Below are 14,509 nucleotides of genomic sequence, written 5' to 3'. Positions count from 1 at the left end.
CCCCCCCACTACAGTTCTGAGTTGTTGATTGATGGCGGCTCTTCCTTCTTGGAGATGCCTGTGTCACACTATTCAGGGGGAGAGGGTCACAGAGAAAAGATGGAGAAGTTTAAAAGGACAATTACGATACTCAAAAGGCTGGTGACGCGATGTGGCAAGTGTAGAACTGATTTCAGCAAACCCTTCCTGAGCACCTGCTGATGCAGAGAGCACCTGCTGACTACTGAGCACTGGATGGGGGGAGGGGGAGGGGCACCGGGATAAATTAAAGAGGGCCCTAGTTTCAGGGGCATGCCTAGTCATAGGAGACCTGGTAAGACGTGTACCAGACATAACGGATGCAAAGCAGAGAGTGATGGACGGAGGCCTGAGAACGTGTGTGTGTGTGTGTGTGTGTGTGTGTGTGTGTGTGTGTGTGTGTGAGACGTTGCTGAAGGCGTGTGCAGCTGGTGCAGACCAAGGAAGCTTCTGGAAGAGGTTGCATGCAAGTGGAATCAGGAAGGATCTGAGGAGTCTGCAAGTTGGAAGGGTGACTCACTGGAAGGATTAGAGGGGAAGTCTAATGTACTCCCATTTAAAATGTCACTTCCCTGCAACTTCTCTTTTTTGGCCAATGTCTTTCAACTTTCCTGACCCATTAGAAATGTCCCCAGCCAGATGCAATCATTGAAACTGCCTCATTGTCACTGGTTAACAACTTGGGAGATTGAAGGGCTTTTGTTATTGTTGTTGGGTATTTCTGTTTCCCATAAAAGCACATCATTTCAACCCAAACTCATGTCCTCCTCTCGTTTCTTGTGTTGGGGAAAGTAGCTGACATGGAAACAGGCTTACCATGCACAAAGGGAGCCAAAGACCAGGACTTGGGGTGCAGCTTGGTATGTTACAGCTAAAATTGTTACAGCACAAAAACCTTAGTGCAGTGGTTCTTCCTAATGCTGTGACCCCTTTAATATAGCTCCTCATGTTGTGGTGACCCCTCACCCATAAGATCATCTTAATTGCTACTTAATAACTGTAATCTTGGGGCTGGAGAGATGGCTCAGTGGTTAAGAGCACTGCCTGCTCTTCCAGAGGTCCTGAGTTCAATTCCCAGCACCCACATGGCAGCTCACAACTGTCTATAACTCCAAGATCTGACACTTTCACACCAATGCACATAGATTAAAACTAAATAAAATATTTTTAAAAAAATAACTGTAATCTTGCTGCTGTTACAAATTGGAATGTAAATATCTGATGTGCAGGGTATCTGATATGTGAACCCCTGTGAAAGGGTCATTCGAATCCCCCTAAAGGGGTCATGACCCTTAGGTTGAGGACCACTGCCTTAGTTCCATCCATAAACCTTACAGGAAAAAAAAATCCAGGAATTTCAATGCACTCTTTCAATCTCAGTACTTGAAAGGTGGGAAGGTGGGGACAGGTGCAGTTCCCATGGCACCCAGCCTAGCCTAATTGGCAAGCTCCAAGTCCTGATGAGAGACCCTGTCTCAAAAAACAAGATAGGCAACATCTAAGGGACAGCACCAAGGCTGGCTGTCCTCTGCCCTCCATGTGTACCTGCATGGGCACCTAGACAGGTCCGCCCTTCCCAGGTTGCTCTCTGCAGAAGGCAGGGTACTTAGAGACAGTAGAGGGCACTCCAATCACAAATAAGACTCTACCATCAAAAGCAGTATTAACCACCATCAATGTGCCAAGTTCTTAGTAACCCAACAGGTAGCCATGGTTAACACCCCCATCCCACAGACGGAACCACTGTGAAGAAGATATATAATTACTACCAGCAGGGCCAGGAGTCATCTCAGCTGGTCTAACCAGAAAGGCCAGCTCCCCAGCCTTAGCGGGTAAGTCCCTTCTACTTCCAAGTCCAAACTGCCTTATTAAAAGCGGCTTGAACAATAAGAGCTGCCAGAAGCCCAAGGTGTGAAGTTTCTGAACTCAGCAGCTCGGCGATGCCATCTAGAGTCAGGTTCTTTGCGTCCCTTTAACCCCCATCATCCTTGATATGTTTGCTTTTATCCTCTGCCAGTGTGTCCCCGTATTTACAAGAGCCTTCTGTGATCCCAGGCATCTCCTCGCATAACCAGATTTAAAAGACAGGAAAGAAACGTCCCTTTCTGCACATGTCTAGTTTAACAAGGAAAGCTTTCCCCGAGCCCCTGAGGCTGTTTATGCTCAGGCCTTGCCAGCTGAAATTAGGGAGTACTGCCTTACACTTACCGCCGGGGAGGCAGGGACATTTAGGTTTGACATTTTTAGCCATCACCCCGTGATGGGCAGGTCCCACTGAATAGGAAGGTGAGAGCGAGGACAGCAATGACCTATGAGTGAGGAGGGTTGGAGTCTTCACCACACTGCACCCTTAAAGAGACTCAGTGTGGGCTGGAGAGATGGCTCGGGGGTTAAGAGCGCTGCCTGTTCTTCCAGAGGTCCTGAGTTCAATTCCTGGCAGCCACATGATAGCTCACAACCACCACCTATAATACGATCTGATGCCCTCTTCTGCAGATAAAGCACTCACATGCAATAAATAAATAAATCTTTTTTAAAAAGAGAGAGAGACTCAATGCACACTGCCAAGAATCCTGAGATGGCCTCTAGTAATTTCATTTAACCAAGTGTTTCATAAACTAGCTCCAACATCAACTCTGTTTAAGAAATAGAGACTTACTGTGCTTCATCTATTTTATGCCTCCCACTTTGTGCTCACATTTTGACATCTCTGAAAATGAGATGTGGGGGTCAGAGAGATGGCTAGGTGGTAAAGAGCAGTCGCTGAGCAATCATGAGGACCAGAGGACCAGCCCCCATGTAACAAAATGATCATCCTAAGTACACCAGCAACTCCAACTCCAGGAAGTGCAGGGACACGGGGTCTCTGGGGCTTGCTGGCCTCCAGCCCGGCTGAGAAAGCACAAGCTCTGATTCAGAGAGACACCCCAACTTGAAAGAACAGGCAGAGAGCAATAGAGGGAGACACGTGACATTCTCTTCTGGCTTCCACATGCATACATGGGTGCACACATGTGTGTATACTCTCACACAAAAACACCTAAATGAACAAATGAATGAATAATCTTGAAAATGAGGCATGGGCTACAACTAGCATTGTTCCTGACCTTTTTTTTTTTTTTTTTTTTTTTTTGGTTTTTCGAGACAGGGTTTCCTCTGTGTAGCCTTGGCCATCCTGGACTCACTTTGTAGACCAGTCTGGCCTCGAACTCACAGCGATCCGCCTGCCTCTGCCTCCCGAGTGCTGGGATCAAAGGTGTGATCTTTTATTCTATAATTCTTTAGCAAGAATAATTCTGGGCCAATGAGATATCTCAGCAGGTGAGGAGGGGTTAATAACCTAAGCGCAATGCCTGGGACCCATATGATGGAAGAAAAGAATGACCTCTGACCTCCACCTATGCACTGTACACATACATGCATGAGTGCACACACATGTGCATGCGCATACAAGTACAAAATTTTTTAAACAACCAATTTCTTTTTAAAAATGAAAAAAAAAGCAGAGAATAGACTCCTTCACGTCTTTTCCTCCCCTTCTAGACAAGTGGCTGAAATGTGCAAAACAGAATACCAAGAACGTCTCCGCTCCTGTCTGCATACGCGCCCAACAAATGTTTACTCTGTGAGCATCTGCTGCCAGATAAACAGTATGGAAGACATGCCTCCAGCACGCAGGTCTTGAAAAGAAACAAGTTCTAAATATGTAAATAGAAGGAGATAGGACAGGAAGGCAGCTGCTACAGAGACCGTGGACAGGGTGCCACAGGAAAGGAAGTCCCTTCAAATACGGAGCGAGAGATGAAACTGGTCATCAGAGAAAGCAGGAGCATTACGGGCACAGGGAAACAACGTGTGGGCGAGAGAGCTTGTCTTATTGAGAAACTGGAAGTGGGGATGGAGTGGAATTAGTGAAGAAAAAAAAAGAGATTGGAGGTAGCCAGGTAGGCAGGGGCCATGGTGGCCAGGTCAACATGCTGAAGGTCTATCAGGCACTCTCCTAATGCCCTGTGCTTTGTACAGATATTCTGCCTTGCTCTGTGCTTATTAACAGCAAATGCGAGGAAGAATTGCCCTAATCATCCCCACAGAGCTTGTCATCTCCAATCAGGAACGCTGATGAGAAATGCAGAGTCACAGGCTCTGCGCTGGCCTCCTCACCACCATCTCTATTTTAATGAGTTCTCCCAAGAGATGTACAGCAGTAGAATCAAGACACCCTGCTCTAAGCCTTTATGGACAGATGCAGCCTTCTCTGTCAGACTTTCTGAGGCTCTTGGAGAGGGCCATTTTCCCATGCATATAACCTCTTTGAATACGAGAGGGCACCATTACATTAACAAGCCAAAACGGAACATCTGGACCCACCAGCATCACGGGTTATAATCAAAGCCACTGCAATGGCTGCACTTTGTGGCTATCAACAGACCAACTGAGTCATGAGCAGATTCATTGAGACCCAGAGCCTGATCAGCCGCCCCAGGGACCCTTGCCCATGGCAGAGTGCAGGCACGGAGGTACCAACACCTGTATGGAAGGTTTTTGTGACTGCAGCTGGCCTCTGAGGAGTTTCACATGGGTGAGAAGTGCTGCAAATCAACACAGCTAGAAAAGTTAATGGGAAAATAAAGTACTACTAAAATTAGTGGCAACTGGGGGCTTGGAGAGATGGCTCAACAGTTAAAAGCACTTGCTTCTCCTTCCGAGGATGCAGGTTCAGCTCCCAGCATCCACATGGTAGCTCATAAGCAGCTATAATTCCGGTTTCAGGAAAGCCAACACTCTCTTCTGGCCTGGCCTCTCTGGGCACCAGGCACACATGTGGTGCAGAGACATATATGCAGGCAAAATACATATACATTTGTTTTGTTTTGTTTTGTTTTGTTTTGTTCGAGACAGGGTTTCTCTGTGTAGCCTTGGCCATCCTGGACTCACTTTGTAGACCAGGCTGGCCTCGAACTCACAGCGATCCGCCTGCCTCTGCCTCCTGAGTGCTGGGATTAAAGGCGTGCGCCACCACGCCCGGCTCCATATACATTTTTTAATCTTGCTTTTTTTCCCCAATTAATAGCAATTGACACCACAGAACTATGCCAGCCTCATTAATACCCATTGTAGAATGAGGATCTAAGCATTTTACAACACTAAAATTTTTGACTACACAATGACAAACACCCAATTACAAATACCATTAAAAGCTGCTGCCAATCTGTAAGAACGCATAGCCATTTACAAACCCTTCCTGCCTTTACACCCAAGAGACACCAAAAGCCATCAGGGACAAGTGCGAACATAAGTTTAAAAACGATATGCCATCTAAACCTGTGACCAATGGGTTTCCTAGTTGAAATGAGCAGAACACTACTGCATCACTTCTCCTGCATCTCTAGCAGGCGCCAATCGTTTCCCTAGACTATGAATGCCCCCTTTTGGCCACTGATGGAACTGCAGGGAAACAGGCACCATTATCTGGATTCTCTAGCTCTCCGGGAAGGTTGCTAGCCTCCTTTGCCACAGAGTAAGAGAGATCACCTGAGCAGGGCATGGTGGCGCATGCCTTTAATCCCAGCACGTGGGAGGCAGAGGCAGGCAACCGCTGTGAGTTCGAGGTCAGCCTGGTCTATATAGTGAGTCCAGGACAGCCAAGGCTACACAGAGAAACCCTGTCTCAAAAATCCACAGAGAGAGAGAGAGAGAGAGAGAGAGAGAGAGAGAGAGAGAGAGAGAGAGAGAGAGAGATCTCACCTGAAAGAAGAGATTATGAAAACAAACAAGAGCTGGGGAAGGAAGGAGAAAGCAGCGACTGTTCTTTCTGCATACCTAGATGGCAGTGTAGTCTCATGCGCCATGCATGTGAGGGGTGACCACACCCACTGGTGTATATCTCTGCCCCTGAGAAAGCTCATGACAAGATGTGGGAATTGCTGGAGAAATGGAAAAATCAGAATGAAGAACTAGGAATCCCTTTCAGCCCTGGAAAGAGACTTCTAGAGCCTTGTGCAATCTCCAGTTCCCTGTGCCACACCTGACTGTAACACAGAAATGTGCCTTGCCCCCACTCCCTAACACGCTGGGCCACCTGGAGCAGAAACAAATGTCACGTGACCCAAGAAGCTTGTCTTTCTGGTGAAATAACATAGCCATTTGATTTTTTTTTTTTTTTTTTTCTTCCAAGACAGGGTTTCTCTGGGTATCCCTGGCTGTCCTGGAACTAGCTCTATAGACTAAGCTGGCATCAAACACAGAGATCCTCCTGCCTCTGCCTCCTCAGTGCTGGGATTAAAGGCACCACCACCTCCAGGCCATCTATACGAAATGCCGCTCCTCATCAGCCTCTGTGACAGCAAATGCTGGAAGCCTGGCAGTCAGCCCACCCAGGAGCCCAGAAGCTTTGACATAAGAAACTCCCTGCAGGGGGCAGCCTGGGTATGTGCAGTCAAGATTTCCTTACTATTTGCATAAGCTTCCGGCAACTTCTTCAAAGGAAACCCACACTGGTGACAAAATGGTAAGGCTTCCAACAGCGAATGAGGAGTGAGCTCTGATCTTGTTTGCGTTGCTCAGTTTGCAGATGGACATACTGAGCCTTTAGCAAGGCTCCAGTCTTTCACAGCTGTATGTGACAAAATCTGGAGTTGAACTCGGCGCCATCTCACATCATGTCCAATGAGTAAGTAACTACCTCCCTAGAGTGCCGAGCAGCCTTTGAAGAAGTCTTGCTAGATGCCACGCGTGGCACCAGGAATTCAACATACAGTGTCAGAGTCATGTTTTGGATTTTTGTCTTTGGTTTTTTAAACAAGGTTTCTCTGGGTAGTCCTGGCTGACCTGGAACTCACTTTGTAGATCAAGCTGGCCTTGAACTCGGAGATATGTCCGCTTCTGCCTCCCGAGTGCTGGGATTAAAGACATGAGCCACCACTGCCTGGCACATAGTTGTGTTTAAACTTTCCTGCCACTCTGTTAGGAGGTCTTACTAGCCTTAATGAGGAAGCTGAGGTTCAGAAAGGTCGAAGATCATGCCCTGGACTGCAGGCTCAGGTCCAAGTATCAGGCTTCCAAAGGTTAGCTCTTGATCACTGTGTTCCACAAACAGAGCAGAGTGACAGGCCAGGGGGCAGGGCAAAGGCGGCAGGATGTGGGAATTGCTAGGGAAGTGAGAAAGCCAGTGAGAAAGACTCGGGAGTTTGCCTTTTCAGCCTTGGAAAAGGCCTTCTAGAGCCTTCTGCAATCTCTGGATCCCAGTGCCACATGTGATGTAACACAGAAGTGTGGCTTCCTCCCAGCCCCTAGCACACTGGGCCACCTGGATTGGAACAAACTCTACAGAACACAAGAAGCTTGTTCATCTGATGAAATAACATAGCCATTCAATCCTGCATCCCTGCTCCCACTGCTGCCCATCCTGCTGCTAAGGCCCTGTGGAGCTTCGCTAAAAGTCTCTACCTGCTCTCGGCCTTTATTTTGCCATGTGACAAAGGACAGATCCAGATTGACTGATGTCTTAGGTTCCTCTCAGCTCTGAGATTGACTTCGAAGCCTGGTATTTGCCTTGAACCTCAGAATAAAATGGCGAGCTTCTAAGAAGAGGCTGCTTCTGGTGCAGCATTCTGGGAGGAGGCTTCCGGAGGATAGGAGCTCCAGAAGTCTCCTTAGGGAAGGGAAGCCATTGTCAGACATACCCCACAGGCATGGCTTAGCTGGTTCTCGATATTCTAAACCAGCAGTTCTCAATCTGTGGGTTGCGACCCCTTTGAGGGTCTAAGCAACCTTTCACAGGGGTCACCTAAGTCCATTTGAAAACACAGATAATTACATCACAATACATAACAGTAGCAAAAATTACTGTCGTGAAGTAGCAACGAAAATAATTTTATGGTTGGGGGATCATCACAACATGAGGACTGTATTAGAGGGTCTCAGCATTAGGAAGGTTGAGGACTGCTATCTAAAACAAAAGAAATTTGTGTCTCTGTTTGTGTGTGTGCGTGTGTGTGTGTGTGTGTGTGTGTGTGTGTGTGTGTGTGTGTGTTTAGACAGGATCCACATGTATCCCAGGCTGATCTCAAATTTGCTATACAATCAAGAATGATCATGAAATACTGCTCCTCCCACCTCCCCCTCCCTAGTGCTGTAATTATAGGCATGGCCCTCCACACTCAGTTTATGTGGCGCTGGAGCTCAATCCCAGGGCTTTCAAATATGGTAGGTACATATGGAGCAATATCCCCAGCCTGTGACCAATGTTCTTACGTTTAAAAAAAAAAAAAAAAAAAAGACCTTGTGGGCTATTGAATTGGTTCAGTAGGTAAAGGTGCTTGCCATCAAGCCGGATGACCTGAATCTGATGAGACACACATGGTAGAAGAAGAAAACCTATTTCCTTAAGTTGTCCTCTGACCACCACACATGCATGTGGTGCACATAAGCTCATGCATGCACTTTGTTTTTATGTTTAGGTGAAAATCTGAAGAAACCCCCGGGATTGGGGGCAGGGGGTTTTTTGGAGGGCAAGGTGGAAACCTGGTGCAATTGGAAACTCCATGGAATCTACAAGGGTTAACCCTAGCAAAGACTCCTGGTAAAGGAGAGAGTGGAATGTGGACCTTCTGTATCCAGGCAAGGTCCCAAGTGGAGGAACTAGGGCACCAACTCAGCCACAAAACCCCCTCGACCTCCGCATAGTTTGTCTTGCCTGCAGAGTCTTCTGGGACTATAGCCTAGCAGACTGTCATCAAAGAGACCAAGGAGATGTCATCCAGCAACTGATGGGAGCAGATGCAGAGTCCCACAACCAAACATTAGGCGGAGCTCAGAGTCCTGAGGAGAAGGGGAGGAAGGGGGGGGAGGAGGAACCAGAGGGATCAGGAGCACACCAGGAGAACACAGCGCACAGAATCAACTGACTGCCACCCACAGGGACTCCCAGAGATCAGAGAACCTGCAGGGGTCTGACCTAGGCCTTCTGCATATATGTTCTGGCTGAGTAGCTTTGTGGGAGATGGGGGCTGTCCCTGACTCTTTTTTTTTTTTTTTTTAATATTTTATTTAGTTTTAATCTATGTGCATCAGTGTGAAAGTGTCAGATCTTGGAGTTACAGACAGTTGTGAACTGCCATGTGGGTGCTGGGAATTGAACCCGGGTCCTTTGGAAGAGCCATCTCTCCAGCCCCATGTCCCTGACTCTTTTGCCTACTTGTGGGACCCTGTTCATCCCTACTGGGTTGCGTCATCCAGCCTTGATGTGATGGCATGTGCCTGCTATTACTGTAGCTTGTTATGCTGTGTTTGGCTGTTGTCCCTGGGAGGCTGCCCTTTTCTGAGAGGAGAGAAACGGGGGTGGGGGTGGAGGGTGGATCTGGGGGAGAAGGGAAGTGGAGGGGGGAGAGGCTGAGGAGAGGGGATGGATGGGAACCTATGGTCAGGGTATAATAATATATGAAAAGAATAAAGAGTTTTAAAATTGCCAATCTGGCCACTCCAGGTTTGAGCTGACTAGCTATTTTCCCCTTCTAAAGGGAACAGGAGAGCTCTGATTTGCCACAGCCCCTAGAACCCCAAACACCCTTTTCTGCACCCCCAGAGACTTTAGTGTATCACTATTCTTGAGGATCCTTTCTTTTCTGGCCTTGGGGCAAAACCTAGCGCAAGGCAGACTACACGAGGCACTTGGCCATGATGACAAAGGCTCCTTGTAACATTTGCCTGTGTGAGCCTGTGCTCAAGTCCAGCAGGAGTCACCTAAGCAGGCTGCATACAGACCACAAACCCTGGAGCCAAAATGCCAAGTCTCTCAGGAAGAGGAGTGCTCGGCTCGCTCACCCTCTCTCTTCCTCGCAGCTGTCACCAGATTGCTGTAAGCTTGCTGGGGCCCAGGGCAGACCAGCAGCAGCATGTGTCACTTCCCCGGACCAGGGCTATAATGCCAACATTGTGCTTTGTGGGACAAGAGAGGTTTTCATCCAGCAGGCAGCATCAAGCAGACACTTGAGCAAAGGGGCTCAGGGCTCACCCTGAACAAAGAACATGGGAAAGGAGCCTGGGCCAAGGAAAAGCTGTATGGCCCTAATGCACATATGAGCCTGGAGACAACAGAGCATGTCTACACAACCCCTTGCCTCCTTCTGAAAATAAATATCAGTAAGACATCCCCAGAGGAATAACGGGCCTGGACTTTGCATTAGCAACAGCTGGTGATGGTGGGCCTTGCAGGTCCCATGAGTTGACTGACTGACAGAGCATGAACCTTTTTTTTCCCCCTAAGACAGGGTTTCTCTGTGTAGCTCTAGCTAGCCTGGACTAGCTTTGTAGACCAGGCTGGCCTCGAACTCACGATCTACCTGCCTCTGCTTCCTAAGCACTGACTGTGGAATATGTTTAAGGTGGAAATTACATAGTCTGAATAGGGTCATGAAAAGGTCACTCTGGCAACCATAGGGGAAGCTGACCCTGCATCCAAGATGACAAGTTAGAAGGTGACAGTGTTTCTCTCCCAGAAACAAGAGCCCCTCAGACGCCAACTTTTTCTTTCCCAGGGTTTCTGGGTTCTACCTGATAAGCTAAGATGGAGTCTGGGGACTATCGTTTGTTTTCACAAGACCAGGAGCAGGACGGAGCTGAAAGTTTTCTTCCTGGTATTGTTCCCTAGGACCAAATTTGATATCTTTTTACAGAGGTGGGCCCATCTGTGCGGAGTTCTCTAGACAAGCACCAGGCAAGCCCGAAAAACTCAGCAGTGAGCAAGAAGATAGGGGCAAGTCTTCCTTATCTTTGCCAGAGTTGCACATGGAGAAACAGCGAGGGGAATTAAAACCTAGACATCAGCATCCCCTTCCCATCCTTGCCGTCATACCCAGGACCTGATACCCCATCATCTGGCCAATCCAAACTGCCTTGCAGACAGCCCTGCCGTGTTCTATCTGGGCGTTTTGGCACTCAACTGTTTCCTTTGCCTGTTAAGCTATCTCCTCATTACACGTTCAGATCAATTGACTCCTGAACAAATGCCTGTCCTCCGGTACCGGCTCTATGGTCAGTGAGAAACCGTTTTGTCCTCATGGACTCCAAGGCCCTTGATGTGTCTTGTGTACTTTTTACATAATAATCTGTGTTAAAATTACCTCCTCTTCTAGGCAGTAGAGGAGTGTGCATCCTTCATCCCTTGGAGACAGAGCTCATCTTCCTACTTAGCATCTGTTCTCTCAACACCAATTTACACAGATCCCAATCGATGTTGTCTAAGGGAACCCGATGGACAGTGGGAATCACTTTATGGTTTCTTCTTAAAGGAAAAGCGAGGCAAACCATATAATGATTCTTTTGTATCTCGGTGCTATTTACAGCTGAGCCATCTCTCCAGCCCCACTCTCATTTCTATACATTTCCTAGGCTGCTGTTCAGTTACTACTATGGCACCAGTCACCTCATAGAAAAATGCAAATTCTTGTTAGATCTTTGTTCCAATTATCTGAATTAACATTTCAAGATCTTTTTGATTTTTTGAAAATTCTACTTAAAAAAAAAAAAAGTCTACAAGAGCCTCCATATGTTTGGCAATGGAATTATTTTATACTGTCCTCGATATAATAATAAGAAATGAAAATTATATCATCAGAGGACATGGTAGCTTGTCACTGTACTCCCAGCCTCTAGAGCAGGAGGCAAGAGGCAAGTGAGCTGGAGGCCAGCCTGAACTACTTAGGAAGAAACCCTTTCTCAAAAAGAAAAGGAGGGAGGGAAGGAAGGAAAGAATGGAGGGAGAGAGGGAAGGAGGGACGGAGGGAGGGAGGGAGGGAGGGAAGACGAAAATTTGGGGTGATGTTCCATGGTAAAATGCCTCGCATGAGGAAGGCCCGAGTTCAATGAGTTCAATGCTCGGTGCTGCCTGGGTAAAGTATTGAGTTAGTAAGCTAGCCTGGGAACTTAGAACGTGCTGATAGCTTCCAAGTTCCAGAGTTCAAGCAGTGACCTTAGGAAGTTGACTCCATTTGCAATTGTTGGTTAGCCGCTTTAGAATTGAAAATGACCTTTTCAAATTGGAAAAGTGGGCAGGAACAAAGAGGAACTTGGAAACTAACAATGGCTCACATTTTCATAGCTATTTATGGTTTGTAAAATGGGTCTGTATCATCATTTTATTTGCCCTGCCAACAGCTCTGTGAGGTCAGGATGAGGTCTCCCTCAGCATAGATGAGCAGACAGGCATCGAAGATGGGACATTGCATGCAGTACCTACTAAATAGTAAAGAAAAAAAAAAAAAAATCAGAAAAAAAAAATTTTTTTAAACCACATCATGTTGTCTCTGGGCACTCTACACACAAATGCACTAAACAAACCACTGAGGTCATCCTGCAACGATAATGTTGATTTCAACCTGCAGGTAAAAACAACGGGGAGGAGATAGTTCAAGCCGAAGAAAATATAAGATAGCCGTTATTGTCTCCATGGCTTTGCAGAAGTGTCCCAAACATCAGATATGCGGTGATGTAGCTGCTCAGTCAAAACTGAAATCGCTTTTGGTGGGCAAGGCCCACAGCTGGGGAAGTGAGTCCAAGCACTGGACTTGAACGGCACTTACACACTCATGCCCTACCAGTAATTAAAAAAAAAAAAAAAAGTTGACACTCATACAACTTAAAACTAAATCTCTTGGCTGGGCTACAGTAATACATTTTTCGGCATTCCATAATTATCTTCAGAGGCAAGCGCTGCATTGTATTTTCAGTGCTAAAACTGTTCGTTTCCACCGTGTTTATCACGATGTTTTGGTATCTCTTCACATTAGGAACTTGGAAATTAAAAGTGGGCCCATCCACTGCCTATCTTTTTTTTTTTTTTTTTTTTTTTTTTCCAATTTTCTGTTTCTTCTTTTCCTGGGAAATTTTCTTTTTTAAGATCTTTGTTTACTATTTCTCACTCCTTTGTTGTCTTTTTACTAGCCTGGCTATCTGGGCTGGGAGGTGCTCAGCAAAGAACATCTGGGAGTGGAGATGATAAACTCAAAGCCAAAAGTTGGGCCAGGCTTGAGTCCTCCGGGAGGAATGCAAGGCAGTCTCCACAGACACAGCCTAGGGAGTGAAGTGCTTCGTTTTCCCGGTGGTCTAGGCAGGTCGACCAAGTGGGCAGAGGGAACCAAAGCGCTGCGTGAGCTGTGAGACTGTCCCTACTAGCCCAGCAGGAGGGCGTCCGAAAGCAGGGCGTGGCGTTGGGCCAGTGCGGGACCGGGACACCAGCGGCACAGGGGGCGAGGCGTGCTCGGGGCTATTCCGGGAGCGCGCTGGGCGGGGCGGGGGCGTCCTGCAAGCATCCTGTCTGGCGGGGGAGGGGACGAGTTAGCCGCCGGGGCAGCCCCGAGAGCGCAAGCCGCCCCTGCGGCAGCCGCGGCGCGAGGGGCTGGGTGCTCCCGGGTCCTCGCTGGAGCCATGGACCGAGGCAGGGGTAAGTGGCACACTGCGGCCGGAAAGAGAGACCTGGGAAATCCGAAGCCGGGATAGGACTGAAAAGGAGTGGAAGAGGTGGCAGTGGGGCTTGGTGGGCGCCGCACTAGAGACTTGGGCACAGGTGCCTCCTGCAACAAGAGCAATCCCATGCGTGTCAGGCCCCCAGCCCGTGGCCTAGGTCTGAGTACCCCTCGTGGGTGGGAAATTGGCATGTTTGAATACTAAGCTTCCTAAGTTTATGAAAGGCTCCCCAAGGATACTTGAGGTACCCTTCTCGACACACAGAGGGAAAAGGGTGTAATTCAGGGTACTGGTTACTCTTCCTAAACAGCCACTCCTGCGGCTCCCTACCGTGCGTCCTGGGAGAAGCCCCAGGAGACCGAAGTTTGCAGCAGCCCAGGGCTTTGGAGAAGGCGGGGCTGCGTGAGCACGCTTCCACGCATCTGCTTGTGTTTGGTGGATGTTTTAGAGTTTAGGGACTACTGCAGTTAGGACTGCCCAAGACAAAGATAAATGCCTCCTGGTCCTTGGGTGGGGGACAGCACACTTCTTAGTAAAGGTTAGGACATTGCTGTGGGCGTGTACCTACTTGAGCATGGGAGTGGTGTCAAAGGCCTGGGTCCTGCCCGGGATCAAGAGATCACAGGTGTGTGTGCCGAGCACTTGGCAAACTGCGTGTTGTGTCTTTAGGAGAAGCAGTTTCTATTGTTGTTGCTGTTAATGGAAAATTCCTCTCCCTTCCTACAATCTTCCCGCCTGACCCCCTGCTTGCTCTGCTGAGGCCCCACGGGTAAAAGGAAGTGTTTGGGCTAGAAAGAGTGCTTGAGCAGGTGTGTGGGGCTACCTTCCGCACCCCATGTAAATCCAGAAGTCCTTAGAGAACCCTTCAGCTCACCCTCCTCATCCACTCCTCTCCAACACAGAATTCAGGACCCACCTTCTCCTTCAGGCACCTTGGAGAGCAGGCCCACCCTAGAGGAAGGGCTCACAGATGGTTCAAGACTGAGACGTGATTTGAAGAAGACCGTTCTCACCTATTAACCGGCCTAGG

The 14,509-nt window shown here is 48.1% G+C and overlaps 1 protein-coding gene across 1 annotated transcript in view; it reads left to right on the top strand.

Moving 5' to 3' along the window:
* Positions 1-13,320: 13,320 nt before the first annotated feature.
* Positions 13,321-14,509, top strand: part of Afap1l1 (actin filament associated protein 1 like 1) — a 59,045-nt gene continuing 57,856 nt past the window's right edge. Inside the window, exon 1 of the mRNA XM_051163399.1 lies at positions 13,321-13,456. Within this exon, the coding sequence (XP_051019356.1) occupies positions 13,441-13,456 (16 nt within the window). The 5' untranslated portion in view covers positions 13,321-13,440. The remainder of the gene's footprint in view (positions 13,457-14,509) is intronic.

This window comes from Acomys russatus, chromosome 20 (assembly GCF_903995435.1).
Source record: "Acomys russatus chromosome 20, mAcoRus1.1, whole genome shotgun sequence".
Lineage (NCBI taxonomy): Eukaryota > Metazoa > Chordata > Mammalia > Rodentia > Muridae > Acomys > Acomys russatus.
This window is presented reverse-complemented; position numbering and strand designations above follow the sequence as displayed.